Source organism: Artemia franciscana, chromosome 10 (assembly GCF_032884065.1).
Source record: "Artemia franciscana chromosome 10, ASM3288406v1, whole genome shotgun sequence".
In the NCBI taxonomy this organism is placed as follows: domain Eukaryota; kingdom Metazoa; phylum Arthropoda; class Branchiopoda; order Anostraca; family Artemiidae; genus Artemia; species Artemia franciscana.
In genome coordinates, this window is record NC_088872.1 from 4,445,027 (window position 1) to 4,467,521 (window position 22,495).

General features: G+C 35.5%; 1 protein-coding gene across 1 annotated transcript in view; it reads left to right on the plus strand.

Annotated features, from left to right (window-relative positions):
• The window catches only part of LOC136031680 (probable G-protein coupled receptor CG31760), a 342,470-nt gene that overhangs the window by 261,697 nt on the left and 58,278 nt on the right, over nucleotides 1-22,495 (plus strand). The window contains exon 14 of the mRNA XM_065711357.1: nucleotides 4,892-5,210. Coding sequence (XP_065567429.1) covers nucleotides 4,892-5,210 — 319 coding nt within the window. The remainder of the gene's footprint in view (nucleotides 1-4,891; nucleotides 5,211-22,495) is intronic.

The following is a 22,495-nucleotide window of genomic DNA, read 5'->3' on the forward strand; positions in this document are numbered from 1 at the left end:
AAAAAGAAAAACACACAAAGAGAAATTACAGACCGGGACACAAATGACGACCGGGACAGAGGGAATATAAATAACGACCGGGACACTCAAAGAGAAATTACAGACTGGGATACCGGGACACAAATGACGACCGGGACACAGGGAATATAAATGACGACCAGGACACAGGTATTTAAGAATATCGTTCAAAGACAAATTTTTAATTGTAAGAAGACCGTTGAAAGAGAAATTTCTAATTGTAAAATGACTGAAGAACCTACAATGGCAACGGTACCACCGAAGTAGATAACCAGTGGGTTGTTCCATATTCCCCACTATTATCAAAAACATTTAATGCACACATAAACGTTGAATACTGTAACTCCGTAAAGGCAATCAAATACATATGTAAATACGTCAACAAAGGCAGTGACATGGCAGTTTTTGGCTTGCAGCCCAAAATCAAAGATTTCGACGAAATCGTACAATATCAGGCTGGAAGATACATAAGCAGTAATGAAGCTGTTTGGCGAATTCTTTCATTTCCGATATATGAACGTAGTCCAGCTGTTGTTCACTTAGCGGTATATTTACAGAATGGTCAACGTGTTTATTTCTCGGAAACCAACGTGCAACAAAGAGCCCTGAATCCACCGGATACAAAATTAACAGCTTTTTTTTCGCTTTGCAAAAATGATTCTTTTGCAAAAAAAACTGCTGTATACTGAAGTGCCTTCGTATTACACGTGGAATACTAAAATAAAGTATTTGAACGTCGAAAACAGGGTAAGTCAGTCGACGGCCAACCTACCATCTTCAAAGATACCACGATAGGAAGACTCTACACCGGTCACCCCAATCAACATGAATGCTTCTTTCTACGCCTGCTTTTGGTGAATGTACCCGGTCCGACATCCTTTGAGTATTTGAGAACTGTAAACGGTACTATACATGACACTTACCGTAGTGCATGCCAAGCTCTGAATTTATTGGAGAATGACCAACACTGGGATAACTGCATCAATGACGCGTGCGAAACGTCAACCCCAAGTGAAACTCGTGCATTGTTTGGCATCATTTTAACAACTTGCTCTCCATCAGCTCCTACAGAGTTATGGGGAAAATATAAGTCAAAAATGTCCGTAGATATACTCCATCGAAAACAGTTAGAGACGTCAGATATGACTTTTGATTTTACATCAGAAATTTATAACTAAACTTTAGTTATTATAGAAGATTTGTGCGTACGTATGGCAAACAAACCTCTTCAGGATTTGGGAATGCCTTCATCTAACCGTATCGCTGCTGTTTCGACATGTGTAGAATTGGATCGTGAACAAAGCTACAGTACGAGTGATCTATTGTCGTATGTACAAAATAACATTTCCAAGTTAACGTCGGAACAAAAAGACATTTATGATACGATACTCAATTTCAGGACGTATACAACTACCTGCTGATTTCTGCAATTTAGTGACGTCCAAAAATGAATTGATTGAAAAAAGTATTTCCGAATATTCTAAAAAATTATAAAAATAATAAATGGCTTAGTGAAAGAGCGATTCTCGCACCCAAAAATATAGACGTCCACGAAATCAACAATATTGTTTTGACCAAGATTCGAGACCAGGCAGTCCTTTACAAGTCAATCGACACACTTTTGGAACCAAATGAAGCGGTTAAGTATGCATGTTTGTTTGTTTGTAAAAAGAGCGTTTGCATATGACGTCATTATTAGTACATACGGCTTTGTATATGCACAGACAATGGGAAAGCCAAGAATGTTGTATATTCGCAATTTTTACGTAGTTTAACTCCTGCAGACGAAATGAATGCTTGCCTGAAAAATTCTAATTTATGGGCACACGTAAAAATATTAAAATTAACTACAAATATGCGTGTCCGATTGCAAAACGATGACTCTGGTCAAACATTTTCAGATCAATTGCTGGCAATTGGAAACGGAAAGCTCCCAGTAGTGGGAAAGCCAAAAATGTTGTATATTCGCAATTTTTACGTAGTTTGAAACACATATATAAATCTATCTATATTCACAGGTGGGACACAGGGACACAACTACAATGGCGCGTAACTAATATGGCGCGTAACGACTTACGCGCGCGGGGGGGCTTGGGGGGCGCGAAGCGCCCCACCAACTAGGTGTTGGGGTGGCGCGAAGCGCCACCCCAACAGCTAGTATATATATATATATATATATATATATATATATATATATATATATATATATATATATATATATATATATATATATATGTTTTCAAATAAAGAAATTGTTTTCAAATAAAAGTAAAGAGCCATACTGAAACCAGTGAAAGAAAGTCACGGAATAATTAAAATTTCTAAGGAATAAAAATTTGAAGGAATGATTACACCAAACATTAAGATGACAAATAATGGCATGTATGCATAAATGAAGCCTAAAATAGATAGAAATTAAAATAAATAGTCAGGTCATACTAAAAACGAACAGGAATTACTGCAAACAGGAGTGATGCTAACGCCTCCCAAACCTTCCAAAGACTAAAGCGTCATCTGCGTTTTGCTGAAAATGATTGGTGTTTCGAGGAGTATTTTTTCCCTCCAGCTGTTCCCTTCCCTCTGTGTGGTTCTCAGTGATACTGTAATGATTTTTTTTTATGCAGAATATTTTTTCGAATTCTGACTTGTAATCCGAAAGTGTTTTCCTATCTTACGCCTAGAATATTTGAATAAAACATTTGAATTAGCCTATATTACTCATATTTAAATTCTTTAATGTTCATGACTAGAAATATATTGAAACCATTATTTGCAAGACAATTCTAAAGATGAATGACGTCGTCGTGCGTGACTTTCAAAACTCATTAATCTTTTTATGTGGTTTACTATTAACGCATATGAACGATTTTTTTTTTTTTTTTTAACAATGATCACAATTGAAACATCATGGAAAAAATGGTTGAATACAGACTTGTTTTTTCGGTAGCACGTAATTCTTTTTATGTGCTTGTGCTAAGGCTCTTTGTGCTAAAATTGTTTTTTATAAGAATTATAAAACCAAGCTTATTATTCTAATTAAACAGCCATTGTGTTTCAAGAATCGTTCTTAAAGAATTAAGACAAAAAATCAAAACCTTAGCGTAAAGAGCAAGATCTTGTGGAAGGGACAACTCCTTTCATATGCGTAATAATTTCTATTCGTTTTAAGTTTTGATGTTGGTCCTTACTTTCAGTTGAAATTTTTTTTATTTAATTCCTGACCGTTTTTAGATAATACCAGGAAAATTTTTAAACTATATTTAGATCCAAAGTGTTACCAAATTTCAAAAATCATGCGCACGTGGTGGAAGTGTGCCATCCATGGAATGATTCGTGCGATGTGCCACATGAACAGGCATATCGTAATGTAAATCTCCAATGCGGGTTGGAGCTAGTAATGTTCGTAGATGCACACCAAGGGATGGTGATTGGATGGCCCCACGTTAAGGTTCTAAACCTAAAAATAAATGTATCGCCCGTTTCATTTATTTATTTATAGCCCATGCACACACAAAAGTGGTGTATTAGCAAAAGTACACAAGACAACGAAATCGACAAACAGATGGAATCGGGTGATGGTGAAGTGACAAATGCATTTAGTTTATACTTGAGATGTTTTCTAAAAAGATTGAAAAAAGTATTGAAAACTCTCAGGTTCTTATCCTTGATATACTTAAGGGTATATCAGTTTTTTTAATGTTCGCTTATTTATAGTTGGTTTTCTGAATATTTTTTGGGCTCATGCAATAATTTCATAAAAACTATTAAGTTGTTAGCAGCCAATAACAAGTTGCTTGAACAGGAGAAACTACCTGTTTAGAACAATATTCTCAAAAAGATAAGGGTATTTTTGGAGGGTTTCCTGGGAATCGGGTATCCTAGATTGTCAATCTGAATGGACCCTTTTGGGTCAGCTATTGCTACTTTAAATTTCTATTAATAACTATTTAGTACTAAATTTCTATTTTGAATCTTAATAGAAACTTTACTACATCAGAACTCACAACTCTCATGGTGCAACCATTTTTTTTAAGGATACAGCTGAAACTAATATATCATCTTTAACTGCGCTAACTGTTAGATAGCGTAAAATGCTAAATTCCAGACGTTGGAAGACCACGATATTCAGAAATTGAACTGTGGAGTTGCTGCCCCCCACGTCCATTGGAGTTTAACGACAATGGATTGAGGTTTGGGAATATGATATTTACTTTAAAGCGGGCATAAACAGCGATAAGATAAAGTGATAAATATTAGGGAGGAAAAATTTTCATCATAATTATAGATAAATAAATATCTAGATTGTCCTTGCTGATATCCCTGTGCGGAGAAACTGACGAGGGTCTGCTTTACTTTATAGCCCTTTCCCTGGAATTACAGGACTAAAGGAAATAATTATTTATTTCCTAGAAATGGGGGTCAAATGCCCGTTTCAGCAATGGGGTCAAATGGCTATTGGACAATAAAAAGATAGCATGAATATAAGGAATTGGGAATAACAAATAGAGGAAGTTTTTTGTAAGGAACAGGAGGAGTGAGAATTCTGAAAATATTGTGCAATGTGTGTGACTTGTTTTGTTTTTTTATTTAATTCTGTATATATTTTTTTAATGTTTGTTGATATGTAAGGAGTTTCGATTATTCTGCTATTTGATTTGTTGCCGCAGTCCTGTTTTATATATTCTTTTTTTTTATTTGGTCTATCTACCTTTATTTATCCATCTTTCTATCTATCCGGGATTGAAACGAAAAGTGCAATTATTAATTTTTCCGTCTTCAGAATAACCAAATCAATTTCCCAATTCCAATCTTTCAGTAGTTATACAAAAACGCATAGTAATTAATTTACCTCATTTAACATCTTTAATCTCAGGAGGAGCTTCACAAGCTGGCTTCACAGATGCAATTCATGAAAATTGTTAATATGGAGGTAAATAATCCTCATATAAAACAAAGCAAAGGCAGTTATTTCTCACCGTCACATCTGCAACCAAAAAGTAACGGTACTTTAGTTACCCCTTCTCTACCAGTAATCAATGGTCTGAAGTGTAGCTTGCCCAAAGCTGAAATAGTAACAGATCCTATAATTCAGTTAGACAATGGTGATACAGGTGGAATATACCTTGGAGATGAAGATGAGCCTAAGATAGAAGAAGCGACAAGAAGCGAAAAGGATCATATCATAGATGAAGGTCAGTCTCTCTCTCTCTCTCTCTCTCCTCTCTCTCTCTCTCTCTCTCTCTCTCTCTCTCTCTCTCTCTCTCTCTCTCTCTCTCTCTCTCTCTCTCTCTCTCTCTCTCTCTCTCTCTCTCTCTCTCTCTCTCTCTCTCTCTCGCTCTCGTTATAGAGAGAGAAAGTAGTTGTAGAAGATTAATGAACCCAGACCATCGATGACCCACTGAGAAGGTATTATGAAATACCTACCTCTAATCCTTCCTCTCCTCCACAGGGCATCGACCTTTGATGACATTTTTAATCATTGTGTTACAAGAGTGAAAACTTGTAAAAAAAAAAATTTACTGCTCAAATGAGGCGCATGACAGTGTTTTACCCCACATGCCTTTTCTTGTACCTGATTTATGAGGTGTTAAAGATTTAGGAATGTATTTCTTAAATTAGGAGAAAAAGCTTGATATAGCTGTTGGGCATGCTAAAATAATAGGAACTGAATTTTCAAAATTTGAGGTAAAATATTTTTTTAGAATTTAGATTGATTATAGACTTGTGTTCTTACGATCTTTTAAGCCCTAGAAATAACAAAAGGATAGAGATAGTAACTTAATATCAACTTCTTGGGGTATATTTTAGCACCAGAATTTATTCTAGAAAATTTCTTTCACCTAATTCGACAACTTTCTCAGATAACTAGAGGCCTCTCAAATAGAACTTTACCACAACTTTCTGTTGCGAACTGACCATATTTTTTTTAACTCGAAAATTCTTTGAGGAGAACTGTAATCAAAATTTACCACGAAGAGTGAGGGCAGAGGGGGGTGGTAACCTCTCTCATGTCTATTAATAGTTTCTATCGTTTTAAGCTGTAATTATTTACTTTCACTTGATAAGCTTGTTTTCTTATTAACTTTTCATAAAAAGTCACAACTCTTCCTAAGATTATGCAGATATTCTTATGCCTAGAATTTTAATGGTTAAATTCAAAATCATCAAGTTTTGTATAATTTGGATCCGAATAAAAAGTGTCAAAATTGTTTTGTACCATTCTGTTTTTATTGACAAGGTTTGTTGTTTATGTACCATTCATTACCATGAATGGTTTGATGAGCTTTTCAATCAATATTCTGATTACCGCCAACCCATTAATTTAATGATTGATGTTTCGGTAGAGTTGAAGACGCTTCAAAAAGTAATTATGATCAACAGGTTGGTGAAAGGGTTCATAGATCTATTTCTAACATAACAACAAACCAGGAAGGGTTTATTTTAAGTTGCGGTTTCTTCGGGTAGTAGTTCCTTTGGTAATTATAACAGTATAAATTCTAACCTTTATATTGCAACTAATAATATGGTTATTCATCTGTCTTACGTTACCGGGAAAAAACTACTGAAGCAAGAGAAACATTGATGCAAATATCTGTACTACAGAGTAGGCTACTGGGCATGCAATAAACAAATATAAGGAATCTGAAACCTGACTTCGGATTGGATTTTTCTCTCCTATCTTACGAAGGAGGGTGTTTAAAAGACCAAAATTTTTCTGGAAGGGGCCAAGGCTGCTGAAAACCTTACTTACACGTTCTATTTTTGAAATTTTCTGGTTTGGTATACTTTTGAAGAAATTTGTCTCAGGTGGAAGGTGTGACCCCAATGCTTTCGTGGAAATGACGCTCATCCTAAATATCCATAGATCCCCTGAGAGAATAGAGGGTCATTTAGTACATGAAGTCGGTTTTTTGCAAGTACAAAGCAAAAAAACGGCTCATTAAATTGTTAGTCGTATTTCTTCCCATATCCACAACAGATATGTACGTAGAATAATGATTTTTTTTTGTGGGGGGGGGGGCAAGAGAGAGTTTGAAAAATATTACCAAAATGTCTAAATCCCAAGCTTATAACAGTAAGTCCTTGAGCTAAGGAGACCCTAGCATACGAAATTTTAGGTTGGTGTCACAAATTTCCATCCGCTTAAAAAAATTCCCTTTAACATTTTTAACAGAAGAGCCCGAACTCCAAAACACAACTTAAAAAAACAATTCCTTTTAACATTTTTAACGAAGGCTGACGTAGCTGAAAACCTTACTTACACGTTCTATTCGTGAAATTTTCCGGTTTGGTATACTTTTTGAAGAAATTTGTCTCAGGTGGAAGGTGTGATCCCAATGCTTTCGTGGAAATAACGCTCATCCTAAATAGCCATAGATCCCCTGAGAGAATAGAGGGTCCTTTAGTACATGAAGTTGGTTTTTTTTTGCAAGTACAAAGCAAAAAAATGGCTCATTAAATTGTTAGTCGTAATTCTTCCCATATCCACAACAGATATGTACGTAGAACAGTGATTTTTTTGTGGGGGGGAGGGGTGGGCAAGAGAGAGTTTGAAAAATATTACAAAAATGTCTATATCCCAAGGAAAATAAAAGAAATCATAGATTTTGTCTTGAGATTTTGCAAGGCAGAGTATATAAGCCACTTCCTCCTACTCACGTAAATCTGTAATTACCTCAATGCATACCTTTGAGAATTAGAGCCCCCACTACAACGACCGTGCACTAACTGTATCTTCTCATGCTTTGTTCAAAAATATATAATATATTTATAAGGGGAAATATATTTCCCCTGTAAAAATATAGGGAAATTAGATGGGAGAACATCAAGAAAAATAAGGAAAAACGAGGAAAGAAAATTTGTTGCTTTTAAAAAGAAACTTTCCCTCCCAAACATGAAACTTTGAAAAAAAAATTGTAACTCGAACTCCTTGATTTTTCATAAAGCTAGCCTGCATTTTTTTTAATATGAAATTAGTTCGTTGCTTAAGCAGAAGCCTGCTTGCTCTGATTTTTTTTCGGGATAAATTTTCAAATTTCCCTCTCAAAACCACTTAATCTTATATATATAAAAATAAGTTGTCTGTCTGTGGATCAGGTGACGTCATGTTTTTGTGTCGGATGACGTCATGAAGTTAGTTGTCGTCATTTTTGCTATGACGGTGACGTCATTAAATATATTTAAAACATATATGTTCACGTAGAAATCTATTAATGTTTAAGTTTAAAATGACTGATGAACTTACAATGGCAAAAGCCGATGAAGATGCTCAAAGAGTCTATGCCAAAAAACTTGCTGCTGATAGAGAAAGTCAGAAAAGAAAGCGTTCCGAGGAACTACCAGAGCAACGCAAAAGCAGACTTGCTGCTAAAAGAGAAAGTGAAAAAAGAAGGCGTGCCGAGGAATCACAAGAACAGCAAAAAATCAGGCTTGCTGCTGATAGAGAAAGTAAGAAAAGAAAGCGTGCCGAGGAATCACAAGAACAGCAGGAAATCAGGCTTGCCGCTGATAGAGAAAGTAAGAAAAGAAAGCGTGCCGAGGAATCAGAGCAACCTGAAAGTTATCGCCTGGCATTCAGGTACAGCCCAGTCGATGATTCTAGCTTGAGTAGATGTGTTCAAATCGGGACAATGTCTAAAATTTGTCCCTATTGCAAGGCCTTGAAATTCAATGGTGAAACAATGGGAATGTGTTGCGCCTCAGGAAAAGTTAAACTTCCTCTATTGGCTGCACCACCAGAGCCATTGAAGACTTTCCTTACTGGAACTACGTCAGAATCTAAGCGTTTTTTGTCAAAAATCAGAAAATACAACTCATGTTTCCAAATGACGTCGTTTGGAGCCCGAATCGAAAATTCAGATCAATTTATGTCTACTTTCAAAGTAAAAGGGCAAATTTATCATAGAGCAGGGTCCCTTCTACCATTCTCAGGCGAGAATCATAAATTTTTACAATTGTATTTCATCAGTGATAGAAATTCTGAATTGAATGCATGTTGCGAAATTTCTCCCAAGGTTAAAAGGACAATCGTTTCCCAATTGCAACATCTTTTCCACGAAAATAATAATTTAGTGCGTCTGTTCAAAACAGTCATCGATTTGATGCCTACTGATACGCATAAAATTGTTATTTCCGCTGACAAAACGCCTCCTGGCCAACATGCGTAGATACAATGCTCCAACTATCGACGAAGTGGCAATCGTTATGGTCGGTGATCAGTTTTTACCTCGAGATATTATTCTTCATAAGCGAAACGCTCAGTTGTTAAGAATTGCTGAAACTCATCGATGCTACAATGCCCTAAAATATCCTATCATTTTTTGGGATGGAGCCAACGGCTATCACTTTAATATTAAATTGATGAATCCAGCCACTAACAAAGAAATGAATAAGAAATGCAGTGCAATGCATTATTATTCCTATAGACTAATGATTCGGCAGGATGAAGAAAATTATATTTTAAAATGCCGTGAATTGTTTCACCAATTTGTCGTTGATATGTATGCTAAAATTGAATCAGAACGTTTGCTATATATCCGCCTGAATCAGACCAAGCTCCGCTCTGAACAATACATTCATTTGCGAGATGCAGTTATAAATGACGGTAATACGACAAACGTTGGAAGATTAACAATTTTACCTTCGTCATATGCTGGCAGTCCCCGTCATATGCATGAATATGCTCAAGATGCTATTGCATATGTTCGTCTCTATGGTCGTCCAGATTTATTTATTACATTTACATGTAATCAATCTTGGGACGAGATACTGCAGCTTTTACTTCAAGGCCAATCGGCGGTTCATAGGCATGACATTACGGCCCGTGTCTTCCGGCAAAAGTTGAAATCAATGATAAACTACATAGTAAAACTTGAAGTGTTTGGGTCAGTGCGATGCTGGATGTACTCAGTGAAATGGCAAAAACGAGGTTTGCCACAAGCACATATACTAATCTGGCTACATAAAAAAATTACTTCGAACGAAATTGATGATGTGGTTTCCGCTGAAATACCTGATAAAAATGTCGATAAGGGGATACATGATATTATTGTAAAAAATATGATACATGGACCTTGCGGTGCACTGAACGAAAATTCACCATGCATGGCCAAAGGAAGGTGCACAAAGCAATATCCTCGACTTTTAGTATTAAAGACGATTACTGGCAATGATGGTTACCCACAATATAGAAGAAGATCTACTGAAGATGGCGGTAAAACAGCAATAATAAAGAAGCGTAACGGTACCACCATCGAAGTAGATAACCAGTGGGTTGTTCCATATTCCCCATTATTATCAAAAACATTTAATGCACACATAAACGTTGAATACTGTAACTCCGTAAAGGCAATCAAATACATATGTAAATACGTCAACAAAGGCAGTGACATGGCAGTTTTTGGCTTGCAGCCCGAAATCAAAGATTTCGACGAAATCGTACAATATCAGGCTGGAAGATACATAAGCAGTAATGAAGCTGTTTGGCGAATTCTTTCATTTCCGATACATGAACGTAGTCCAGCTGTTGTTCACTTAGCGGTACATTTACAGAATGGTCAACGTGTTTATTTCACGGAAACCAACGTGCAACAAAGAGCCCTGAATCCACCGGATACAACATTAACAGCTTTTTTTTCGCTTTGCAAAAATGATTCTTTTGCAAAAAAACTGCTGTATACTGAAGTGCCTTCGTATTACACGTGGAATACTAAAAATAAAGTATTTGAACGTCGAGAACAGGGTAAGTCAGTCGACGGCCAACCTACCATCTTCAAAAATACCACGATAGGAAGACTCTACACCGTTCACCCCAATCAACATGAATGCTTCTTTCTACGCCTGCTTTTGGTGAATGTACCCGGTCCGACATCCTTTGAGTATTTGAGAACTGTAAATGGTACTATACATGACACTTACCGTAGTGCATGCCAAGCTCTGAATTTATTGGAGAATGACCAACACTGGGATAACTGCATCAATGACGCGTGCGAAACGTCAACCCCAAGTCAAATTCGTGCAATCATTTTAACAACTTGCTCTCCATCAGCTCCTACAGAGTTATGGGAAAAATATAAGTCAAAAATGTCCGAAGATATACTCCATCGAAAACAGTTAGAGACGTCCGATATGACTTTTGATTTTACATCAGAAATTTATAACTACACTTTAGTTATTATAGAAGATTTGTGCGTACGTATGGCAAACAAACCTCTTCAGGATTTGGGAATGCCTTCACCTAACCGTATCGCTGCTGCTTCGACATGTGTAGAATTGGATCGTGAACAAAGTTACAGTACGAGTGATCTATTGTCGCATGTACAAAATAACATTTTCAAGTTAACGTCGGAACAAAAAGACATTTATGATACGATAATGCATTGTGTCGATAACAACGTTGGAGAAATTTTCTTTTTGGATGCGCCAGGAGGTACTGGTAAAACGTTTGTGATAAAACTGATTCTGGCATCAATTCGATCAAAAAATTATATAGCGTTGGCAATTGCGTCGTCCGGAATAGCCGCAACATTGCTGCCTGGTGGAAGAACTGCTCATTCTGCTTTGAAATTGCCTCTGAATTTGCATTCTAAAGAAACTCCCACGTGCAATATTTCCAAATCATCTGGGATGGGTAAAGTATTGCAGCAATGCAAACTTATTATTTGGGATGAGTACACAATGGCACACAAAAAATCGCTCGAGGCTCTGGATCAATGCTTGAAAGATTTGAGAGGCAAGTCGAAATCCTTTGTCAGCACATTAATATTGCTTGCGGGAGATTTCAGGTAAACATTACCTATAATACCTAGATCAACTCCTGCAGACGAAATGAATGCTTGCCTGAAAAATTCTAATTTATGGGCACACGTAAAAATATTAAAATTAACTACAAATATGCGTGTCCGATTGCAAAACGATGACTCTGGTCAAACATTTTCAGATCAATTGCTGGCAATTGGAAACGGAAAGCTCCCAGTAGACTCAATTTCAGGACGTATACAACTACCTGCTGATTTCTGAAATTTAGTGACGTCCAAAAATGAATTGATTGAAAAAGTATTTCCGAATATTCTAAAAAATTATAAAAATAATAAATGGCTAAGTGAAAGAGCGATTCTCGCACCCAAAAATATAGACGTCCACGAAATCAACAATATTGTTTTGACCAAGATTCGAGACCAGGCAGTCCTTTACAAGTCAGTCGACACAGTTTTGGAACCAAATGAAGCGGTTAATTATCCATCTGAATTTTTAAATTCCATAGATCTTTCAGGGTTTCCACCACACGTGCTACAACTAAAAATTGGCGTACCAATAATACTTTTAAGAAATATCAACCCATCAAAGCTTTGCAATGGCACGCGACTTGCCGTAAAAAAAAAACAATGGAAAACCTAATAGAGGCCACAATCTTGACAGGGCCTTTTGAGGGTGAGGCTGTTCTTATTCCTCGCATTCCCATGATTCCAACGGATCTGCCTGTTCAATTTAAAAGATTGCAATTCCCAATTCGATTAGCATTTGCAATCACCATTAACAAAGCTCAAGGTCAATCATTAGAAAAGTGTGGTATAGATCTTAATACTGATTGTTTTTCCCATGGACAATTGTACGTTGCATGTTCGAGGGTCGGTAAACCTGACAATCTATTTATATGTAGCGACAATTTGACAGCGAAGAATGTTGTATATTCGCAAGTTTTACGCAGTTAATTTGTATTGTATCTATCTATCTATCTATCTATATAAAAACGAGTTGTGTGTATGCATGTTTGTTTGTTTGTAAAAAGAGCGTTTGCATATGACGTCATTATTAGTACATAAGGCTTTGTATATGCACAGACAATGGGAAAGCCAAGAATGTTGTATATTCGCAAGTTTTACGCAGTTTGAAACACATATATAAATCTATCTATATTCACAGGTGGGACACAGGGACACAACTACAATGGCACGTAACTAATAATGCGCGTAACGACTTACGCGCGCTGGGGGGCACGAAGCGCCCCACCAACTAGGTGTTGGGATGGCGCGAAGCGCCACCCTAACAGCTAGTCCTGTATATAATTGGTTATGCCCATAAACTCTAAACAACCGTGTGAGGTTATTCCATCGATAGCTGAACCAATCCTATGATAGGATTGGTCTCATTATGTAGGTTCCAATAAAATTGTGATTAAATTTGTGCCCAGTCTTGGCAAGTTTATCCTGTTTTGTCTCGCTGCTAGGGTTTTGAATTGAAACTTTCGGAAAGTTTTCCTGGGAGGAGGAGGAATACAAAAATACTCCAGATATTATGCTGTGGATAGCTTTCTTTCGATCCTCACAAAAAAAAAATATACGCTACATTTTTTTTTATACTTATTGTGTGACAAACTTTGCTCCTAGTGAAATATAACTTTAGCAAAAATTAAATTATTTTTGAGCCTGTTTTTGCAAAGCTTCAAACCGTACACGGTTTCGGTACAGTACACCGTACACGGTGTGCACAGTTCGTTCACGGTTCCGTACACGGTTCGGGACGGTTTCGTAGTAATCATCGACGGCATCCCAAATCATAATGATAAGAGAGAAAAGGAACACAAAAGGATGTGTTTGGGTATTAATAAAGGCTGGTGAAGGCCTAAATAATAAAGGCCTAAGTAATAAAGGCTGAGAAAGGCCTAAATATTTTTTTTAGTTGATAATTCTTTACACTTTTTGACAACACCGGTCCTTGTGTCGCTAATATGTATTGTTGATAACAAATTTTACTATTTAAATATTTTGTTTCCTGTGAATTACATGTAGATTATGTCAATACCATTTATGGACATGCTCGCATGCTTCTTTCTGGGGGAAGGGGATATTTTTTTTAAAAAAAAGTGCATAATAATATAGAATAAAAAGGAAACATAGTAAAATCTAGAGATTCCGATGAGGGCGTGGTTCCAATTCGAATTTCTATATTTATTTGGAGGGAGTTTTCCAACCCAAAAGTGATCTTTTCACCAATAGTTAGGTTGACAGCTTTCTAAAAGTACTGCACACGTGATTATAGTTAAAGCAATATGCTTCGAAAATACCCAGTATTGCCCCCGAAAATGGGCCAAATTTTTTATCCAAGTGTTTGAATACTTACATCCACAAAGTTCTGGGCCAAGGAGATAAAAAAAATGTATAAGAAATTAAACAGTGAGCATGGGGCCCGAAAAATATTCAATAGGCTTGACAATTATGGATTTTGGTTCTTGGAATAACAAAACCTCAGTACATATTTTTTTAATGAGTACCCCGAAATGGGAACCCAAAAATAGATCAAAATTGATTTTTTTTTTTTTTTCTTTGACAGCTTGAAACTTGCATCATTAGGCTTATCAGCCAGGGCAGCCCTAAATCATAAAACAATTTTAGTTGTGGTCACGATAAACTCCAGAATAGGGCCCAAAAATATGCAGAAGAATTTCGTTTCATCAGCTTAAAACATCTAAAACGTCCTTGGGCAAAATTAACACGAATACACAAAAAAATAGTTTCAGCTAAAATTGTGCCCCAAAAAAATCTTGAAGCTTATGACAGTAAGTCCTTGATCTAAGGAGATCCTAGTATACGAAATTTTAGGCTGGTGACAGGAACTCCTTAAATGGGCTCAAAAACTGTTCTTTTTTTTCCATCCGCTTAAAAAAATTCCTTTTAACATTTTTAACAGAAGAGCCCGAACTCCAAAACACAACTCAAAAAAATACAATTCCTTTTAACATTTTTAAAGGAAGAACCCGAACTCCAAAGCACGAGTTAAAGAAAAAAATCCTTTTAATACTTGTAACGGAAGAACCCGAACTCCAAAATATAAAAAAAATTCCTTTTGACATTTTTAATGGAAGAACCTGAACTCCAAAACACAGCTTTAAAAGAAATAAATCCTTTTAAAATTTTTAACGGAAGATCCCGGACTCCAAACAGTACTTAAAAAAAAATTCTTTGTAGTATTTTTAACGAAAGAACCCGAACTCCAAAACATAACTTAAAAAATCTTCCTAAGTGTAGTGGAGTGTAAAATAAAGCGTCCTCTTTGTGGAAGAAACTTGGGTTGTTTCTTTTTTTCGAAGATCGCACTGCCTTTGAATGACAAAAAATAAAATTTCAAAAGTTAAAAAAAAAAAATATTAACGTTTTGCACAAAAGTGAGGCTGAAAAGCGGCTGAAACCAACTTTTTTCAAATAGGTTAAAGGTAAATCCATGAGTCATAGGGCCAATTGGACTCTAATGTTCAGAAAGTGGGAATACTCTTTTAAATACTATTTAAGATCTGTACTAGTAAGTAGCAGGGCTAAGGGAACACTGATTGGCCTACATTTTAGTTTGGGTGTGCTCCCCTCTCCCCTTCGAGAAAGAGCCCAAAAGATGGGCAAAATAGCTTTACTTTTCGTACATCTTAAAACTTGTATTCGCAAGTCTTTGGGATAAGTGGTCTCCTCACCCAAAGAAATTCAAAACATATTGATTTACCAGAAAATGGGGCCCAAAAAGAATCAAAAATTTTATTTTGCAAAAGAGTTCTGACTTATATTAGCCGTAAATCTCTCGATTAAGAAGACTTAGAAACCGAGAAAATAAACTTGGAAGGCTGATTTAATTCACATGAAAATGGGCCAAAATTTGTTTTTCTTATCGATCACGCCTCAAAATATTTTTAGTCAGCCCTGACCAGAAAGAGAAGCTAGACTTTGAGTGTTTTCGATCGTCCCATGCGAAAAGAATAAAAGATGCTTGATGCCCAAAAATGAGCCCATAATATTATGTCTCTTATTGGCTTGGAAGGTACATCCGGAATTTCATTGCCATATAGGTCTCCATGCAGAAAAAAATAAAATTAATTTTGGCTTTAATCATCTGTGAGAACCGAAATGGGGGAAAAAAAGTTTGTTCCCATTCCAGAGAATATATATATGGCCCAGGGGGCCTCAACGGAGACAGATATTTTGAAAATAATTTGTTACTTTGATTTTTGGCACGTAAACCGAGGAAAAAACAAATTATTTTTCTGTGATCCAGGCCATTACAGACCATTTAGAATGGACAATGATGAATTCCCTTGGTCTGATGAATAAGAACATGGCTTTTGTTAAAAGAAAAATTGGTTGCATTATCCCCCAAAAACTTACTTTTTCTCCATCTGACTTGACTTGAAACTTACATGGTATGTAAACAGAGACAAGAGAACCTCAAAGAAGACTGAAAAAATTTTGGGTGGTTTAGATTGGTGAAGTCTCAAGTTGGAACAGTTTTCTTCTCTGGTCAGCTTGCATCTTACATGACGTATAGTTTGGGGGAAATGGGCTTAAGAGAAGAAAATATTTAAAGAAGGGGAGTCGTGTTGATTTTTGACTCTTCAAAATGAATCAAACTTTGATATTTCTTCGATTGGCTTGAAACTTTCAACGTGTGAAAACAAGACCACGGGGACCTCAATAAGCCTCTTTTTGAGAAGAAATAACTAATAGTGTTTTTTTTTGTTTTTTTTTGGTTCTTCGATATTGGGGACTTCAATTTGTTTAACTGTTTATTTTTTTAAATTTGCTGTGTGTCAAACTTTTCCAGTTACTATAATATGTTTTGTAGCGAAACGGTTTTAGAGTGGCCCAGATAATCCCTTTGAGCTTCTTTATTTATTTCCTGCTATTTACTAACTATTTACTCTATATCCTTTCTTACGATCTTTTCCCATCGCATTCAAAATTCCTGCTTTAATTTAACCACAACTAAATTACCAAAAAGTACTATTTCTCTTACAATCCACCATCCTTGTTCTAGAACACATCCTTAGCAACAGGGACTGAAGTACATTTTTGTATGGAATTTAAGGTTATTTCTAAGCAATACCTTTTAAATATCTCTAACATGTTTTTTCTTAGTCTCCCAAAGCACCCACCAACATTTTCTGAGCCTTGCTTGACCAATAGCATTCTTTTTGAGTTATAGAATCCTAATTCTGTCTTCTAAGATATGTCTTCCAATTGCTTTAAACCTAGGTAAACTCCTACCTAGCTAAGTAAAGTCTTTGGTGATTTTCTAGGAGCAAACCTTCCCGTGTAAATAGAAGAATGGTTTAGATCAGTTTGCAACTGATTCTTGGCCATGCCCCACCTAGGCATTTCTGAAATCCTGATGCCCCGCTAGTGATATTTTAATTTTGTGATTCAGAATTTTACGTGAAGTCACTTAAAGAAAGCTTAAGAGGCTGTTACCTTGGTATCTTTCTTTTAGTCACCCTCTAGGCATATTTTATGCTAGTGAAAAATCTTGTGTACAATACAATGTGGTACACATGACTGCAATACATTTTCTGCAATGTATAACGGCATGCAATAATGTCATGTATCATTTTTATTTTTCAAATTCATTTGAATATGACGTCATTCACATAAAAATGTGTTTCCAAAGGCTCTAAAGTATAATCAGCTAAATGGTGCACGTCCTGTCCATGATCCACTATAATATTCCCATGCCCCATCGATGGGTCCTGAGCCTCATGTTGGGAATCACGGGTTTAGATGCAACATGGCATGTTTTAAATTTGTGGTTGAAATATTTTCGTACCATATATGAAATTCTCGTATCTTATATGAAATTTTCGTACCATAATAATTTCTCTGTTCATATTAAGTTTGACTTCATTTTTCATTGTAATTTCTGGCCGTGTTAGGTAGGCTTCATTTCTTAGCTCATTGTAAGTTCTGTTCCCTTGGAATTTAACATCTAATGTAGACTAATTTAGGATTATTTCATGTCTTAAATTCGCTCTGTACTCCTACTTATTACTAATAACGATAGCAGAACCAAGCTGCCTGGAGCCACAACTGCGTACGCTCCTCCTTCACCCTAATCAATCCAAAGTTTTACTCTTAAATGAGCTTGTAAAATGTTTCATCTGTGGCCGCTGCTGACATGGCGTGGTATCATATTAACCAAGATAAAGCGACTACTTTCAGGATTTTTTTTTCTACCTAAATATTGCAACTAAGCAAACCAACTATGTCAAGCTAATTCATATTTCGGGTATGACCATACTCCTGTTGTTTGTAGGTCATTAAATTCGACTCAACTTAATTTGAGATTGCTGTATATAAAGTAAGTGTTGCAGTTAGCGTCTACAATGCTGCTGACGGTAAACTGCAATATTGCAGTAAAGCAGTTGAGAAGAGATTTCCATACATACAGTCTTGGTCATAGTTTTTCAGAATTTATCTTAATTTAATGATACTGGTCATACATTTGATGTTATACATTGTGTAAAATGCTGCCTGCACAGAGACGTACCTTTGCTGCAAGGTAATATGGAATAGATTACTTTACATAAGCCTCGTGTTTATAAGTCATAAAAGTTAATATTGCATACACAAAACTTCCCACGCAAAGCCGTACATTTGCCTAAAAGTAGTTTAGAATACTTGCAGCATACTATTTAGCAGTAGTACATTTAAATGGCTGTTTCCAGTATCTGATGCCAACTAAAAATTTCTTGTTAGCTCAGGGAAACAGAATTCTTATCAAAATTATTTTGCTGTGAAGCTTGTTTTGCAACAGCTCCAAAATAATTTATAACAAAGTCAAATAAATACAGCATATTTTTATTTGCTTGATCGGGTTTTGTGAAGATGAAGACACGTTCAGCATAAGTATGCAGCTATATTACGTGGAGTTAACGTGAGCGGTGATTTAATATCCAATTTTAACATTGGATGTTAAATGCGGGGTTGACGTTTATGAATTTGAAATGTGTGGTGCCCTACAGGGTCCATATGGATGAGGTTCATCATTTGAGGCAGATTTGGGGAGGGACAGGGCATATGGGATAAAATTCGCCAAAAAATGGGTTAGAAATTTCCTACTACTTGCAATCGATGATATAAAGTGCATACGATTTATGCGTCAATCATTGAGGTAAACTAATCTACAATAAAACAATTCCAATCGACTTTAAAATGCCTCGAATTTTTATATGGAACATGTTGACATTCAGTTCTTATCTCTTATACCCACCACGCTCGAAATATTCACTTTTTGTGTTTTCTTCAGTGTTTTCATTTGGCCTTTAAAAATCCCATTTTTGATCTTTTTTTCTGGAAAAACTGTTTTAAACAATCAAAACTTTTTGTTTATATATTAGCGGAAATGCAATATTGGTACTCTTTATAGTGATGTTTTTTTAGACAAGTATTTAAAACGCTTATCTAAAATGAATAACAATCACTTCTAGACGGAAAAATCTCTAGGAAGACTTTAAAAAATGTTGTATCTAATCCAAATTATCAATAGGATTTCATTTGACTATGTTACTAGTACGTTTTTGCTTGACTAGACTCACCTTTCTTTTTCAGGCCTAACTTCTGTCATAAAGTTATTTTGTAAATAATGTGTTGCAACTGTACCAAATAAAATGTACCAGAAATTTTTATGCGATAATAATAAACCAAAGATATTGTATTTCTATGAACTTCGTTTGTCACTAGTATAGACCATGGTATCCATAGAAATAAGCTAAATTAAGTTGTATAAGTTAATAAAAAGAGTTTTCAGCTGTTTAACCACTATGACGCATAAATTTGCGGTTAAAAACAGAAGAAATTTGTTGGATAACGCAAAATGTCTCTCCGTGACAGCGGAGAAGGACTAACCAAGGGTAAGAAAGCAGGGTAAAAGTAGAGTTAAATTAGGGGTAAACTATGTCTGACTTTAGCACGAAAGAACTATTTTAGAACTGTTTCATTATGTGTAGTATTGTAGCACATGCATCAATTTGTAGCACTTTCGTGATGCAATTTTTCATTTTTGGCATGGATGAATGTTGAGGATTTTTAAAAAGGTCAGGGAATTAATAAAAGTGTTAACCGCATTTTTATGTATTTGTTTCGGAAGATTTGTGCAAAGCTTGATTTAACCAAGACCATCTTTTTACCACGTTTGTTTCGAAAGATTGATGTTAAGTTTGAAATAGCCGGACATAAAAAAAAATTAACTTAAAGTAATCCAACTAACCTAATCAATAAAAATTTTGTTTTTACTTTATCACCAAAGAGTGTTATGAAACACACAAAATTAGGTGATTTTAGCACTTTAGGAACTGGCCATGATGGCAGTCCTGGTTTTCAAAGACTTGGCAGTATGTTTTGTGTGTTTTTCAAAGGGTCTGGCATGTGTTTTGTTTCACCTTCTGGAAACACTGATTTTAGTTGGTATTTTCGTGAGTTTATAAACCATTTAATAAAATAGGAGGGGAGGGGCTGATTTCTATGATTCCCTCCGTAAACTTGTTACTGAGATATTTACTTTCATCATACTTAGGTATATATCATTAGGATCAGCCTAATTTCACTTTTTGAATGTGGTGGATATAAGAAATAAGCACCTGATATTCTTTTTTTTTATGTAAATAATCAATAGGTTGGCTTGCTTGTAAAGACCTGCTTTGGGTCAGACAACAATAAATTTGCCTAATACTTTGATGACTAGTTTTAACAAAATGAATCCATCAACATTTCCGTGTTGAGATCAGATACAGGTAACAGCTCTTCAGAACCTGCTTTGCTTCTAATTCTCTTAATAGGCTATAGACATAAGAAGAAAAACTGGTCATAGGAAGACGAACTTTTTGCTTATTCAATAAGACGGATACAGTAACCTCTCTCTTAAGCTGGATCAGGAAGTTTGCTTGAATGAATTTTGAAAAAGCTTCTTTAAATCAGCGCTTTACTTTGCATGATTGGAATCAAAAGAAGCAAAAAGTTCTTTATCTGTATAAAACCACCATTTCCTTGAAGTGTAAAGAAGATTAAAACAGAAACACTTTTTGGCCCCTTAACTCATCTTAGGTCTATTTGCACCTAAAAACTAAAACTTCCTAAGGTTTTTCTTTTGGCTGTTCCAAAAATATGAGGTTTTTGGGACAAAATAATTTTTTTTTTATAAGTGTTACCGCGTTGAGCCATGAAAGTAAATGGCGAAAGTATGACAACTCTATTTTACAACGCTATTCGTCCATAAAAATTCAAATATTAAAAATCTGTTTATTCCCAAATACAACAAAAACTTTTTTGAACCTTCCTGAAGGTTCTTCTTCTTTTTGAAGCTATATTCTTTTAAGATATATTTCTTATAGCTTATTTTTTCCCTAATGTTTCACCCAGGTTTTTTTTCTTTGTGCCTGCTACTACCATAAGCTCCATAACTGCGTGTGATTTTTTTCCATTTAAATTTAAAATCGCAATCTTTCTAAATTTTGCATATATTCAGTTGTATAAGCTTCCTTTTAACTGATTCAAACGATCCAATTTAACTTTCACTGTTCTTGATACTTTTTATTTCCTTTATAAAATATTCAATATTTGCCTTTGTTAAGAGATATTTTATTACAATATCATCTTTCGCCAAGGGTTAGAAAGGACCGATCTAAACAATCTTTGGTCCCTCATTTTGTGATTACGGTCAAGTTACCCTAGGCTCACACCAACAGCAAAAATTACTGTAGTAAGCCAAATTTGTAAAGATGAATAAAAGCCTAGCCATTGATTTACACGGATGTTTCTGTTGTTTAGGAAAAACTTGCCTAGATGCCCGATAAAAATTGAATTTTTCAACCCAATCAATTACTTAATAAAGCAAAAAAAAAATCGCTTAATTTGACAACAAAAGGGAAGTGACAAAGAGGCGTTGCTCCCGTTTGAGCCTAGAGTTAGTCGCGCTCAAGTTAGATCCAATAATGTTTTCTATGAATGGATGATAAGTAAAAAGTGATAATTGTCAATAGAAACCGAAACAGAAAAAGAGTAATTTTACAAAAAGGGAATTCCCTCATGAGCCATGTAATCCCGATGAAATTGCTTCATAAATTCGAAATTCCTGACTATCCTAGAGAAGAAGTTTCCAGACCTTACCTACAGAAATACGAATTTTCATATTTTTCTCGTGAAGGATGCCTTCACGAGAAAATTCTCTCCTATATGCATTTCCTATATAATAATTATAGAGATTATAGGCACCTAAAGGACATTAAAACGATTTTAGAGGTATAGTCAAAAATTTACACAAATTTATTTGATCATCATTGTAATTTTTCTGCCACAATGCTGCGAAGAATGCTTAGCTTCTCAAAGGACACCATCTGAGGGTAAGGGAGGAATTACCTGGTTTCAACCCCCCTCCAAAAAATTGGTCCGACCTGCATAAAAGTAAGAAAATGGCATGTTTGGCACCAACAGCTGCATTTTCATTACTATGAAAATTTTCATTACTCTTTTTTCATTTTCATTACTATTTCATTACTAAGGGCACTTATTCATGGCGGATTTTATATATAGCCCTTAGAAACGGGCAATAGCTGTTAAATGAGCAATTAGTCATCTCTCTACGATGTTTTTTTCTGACCCCCGCTTTTTCAATCGAGATATGGCACTGAAACTGTCTTTTAATGCCATTTGAGCAATCTATATATATAAAAATA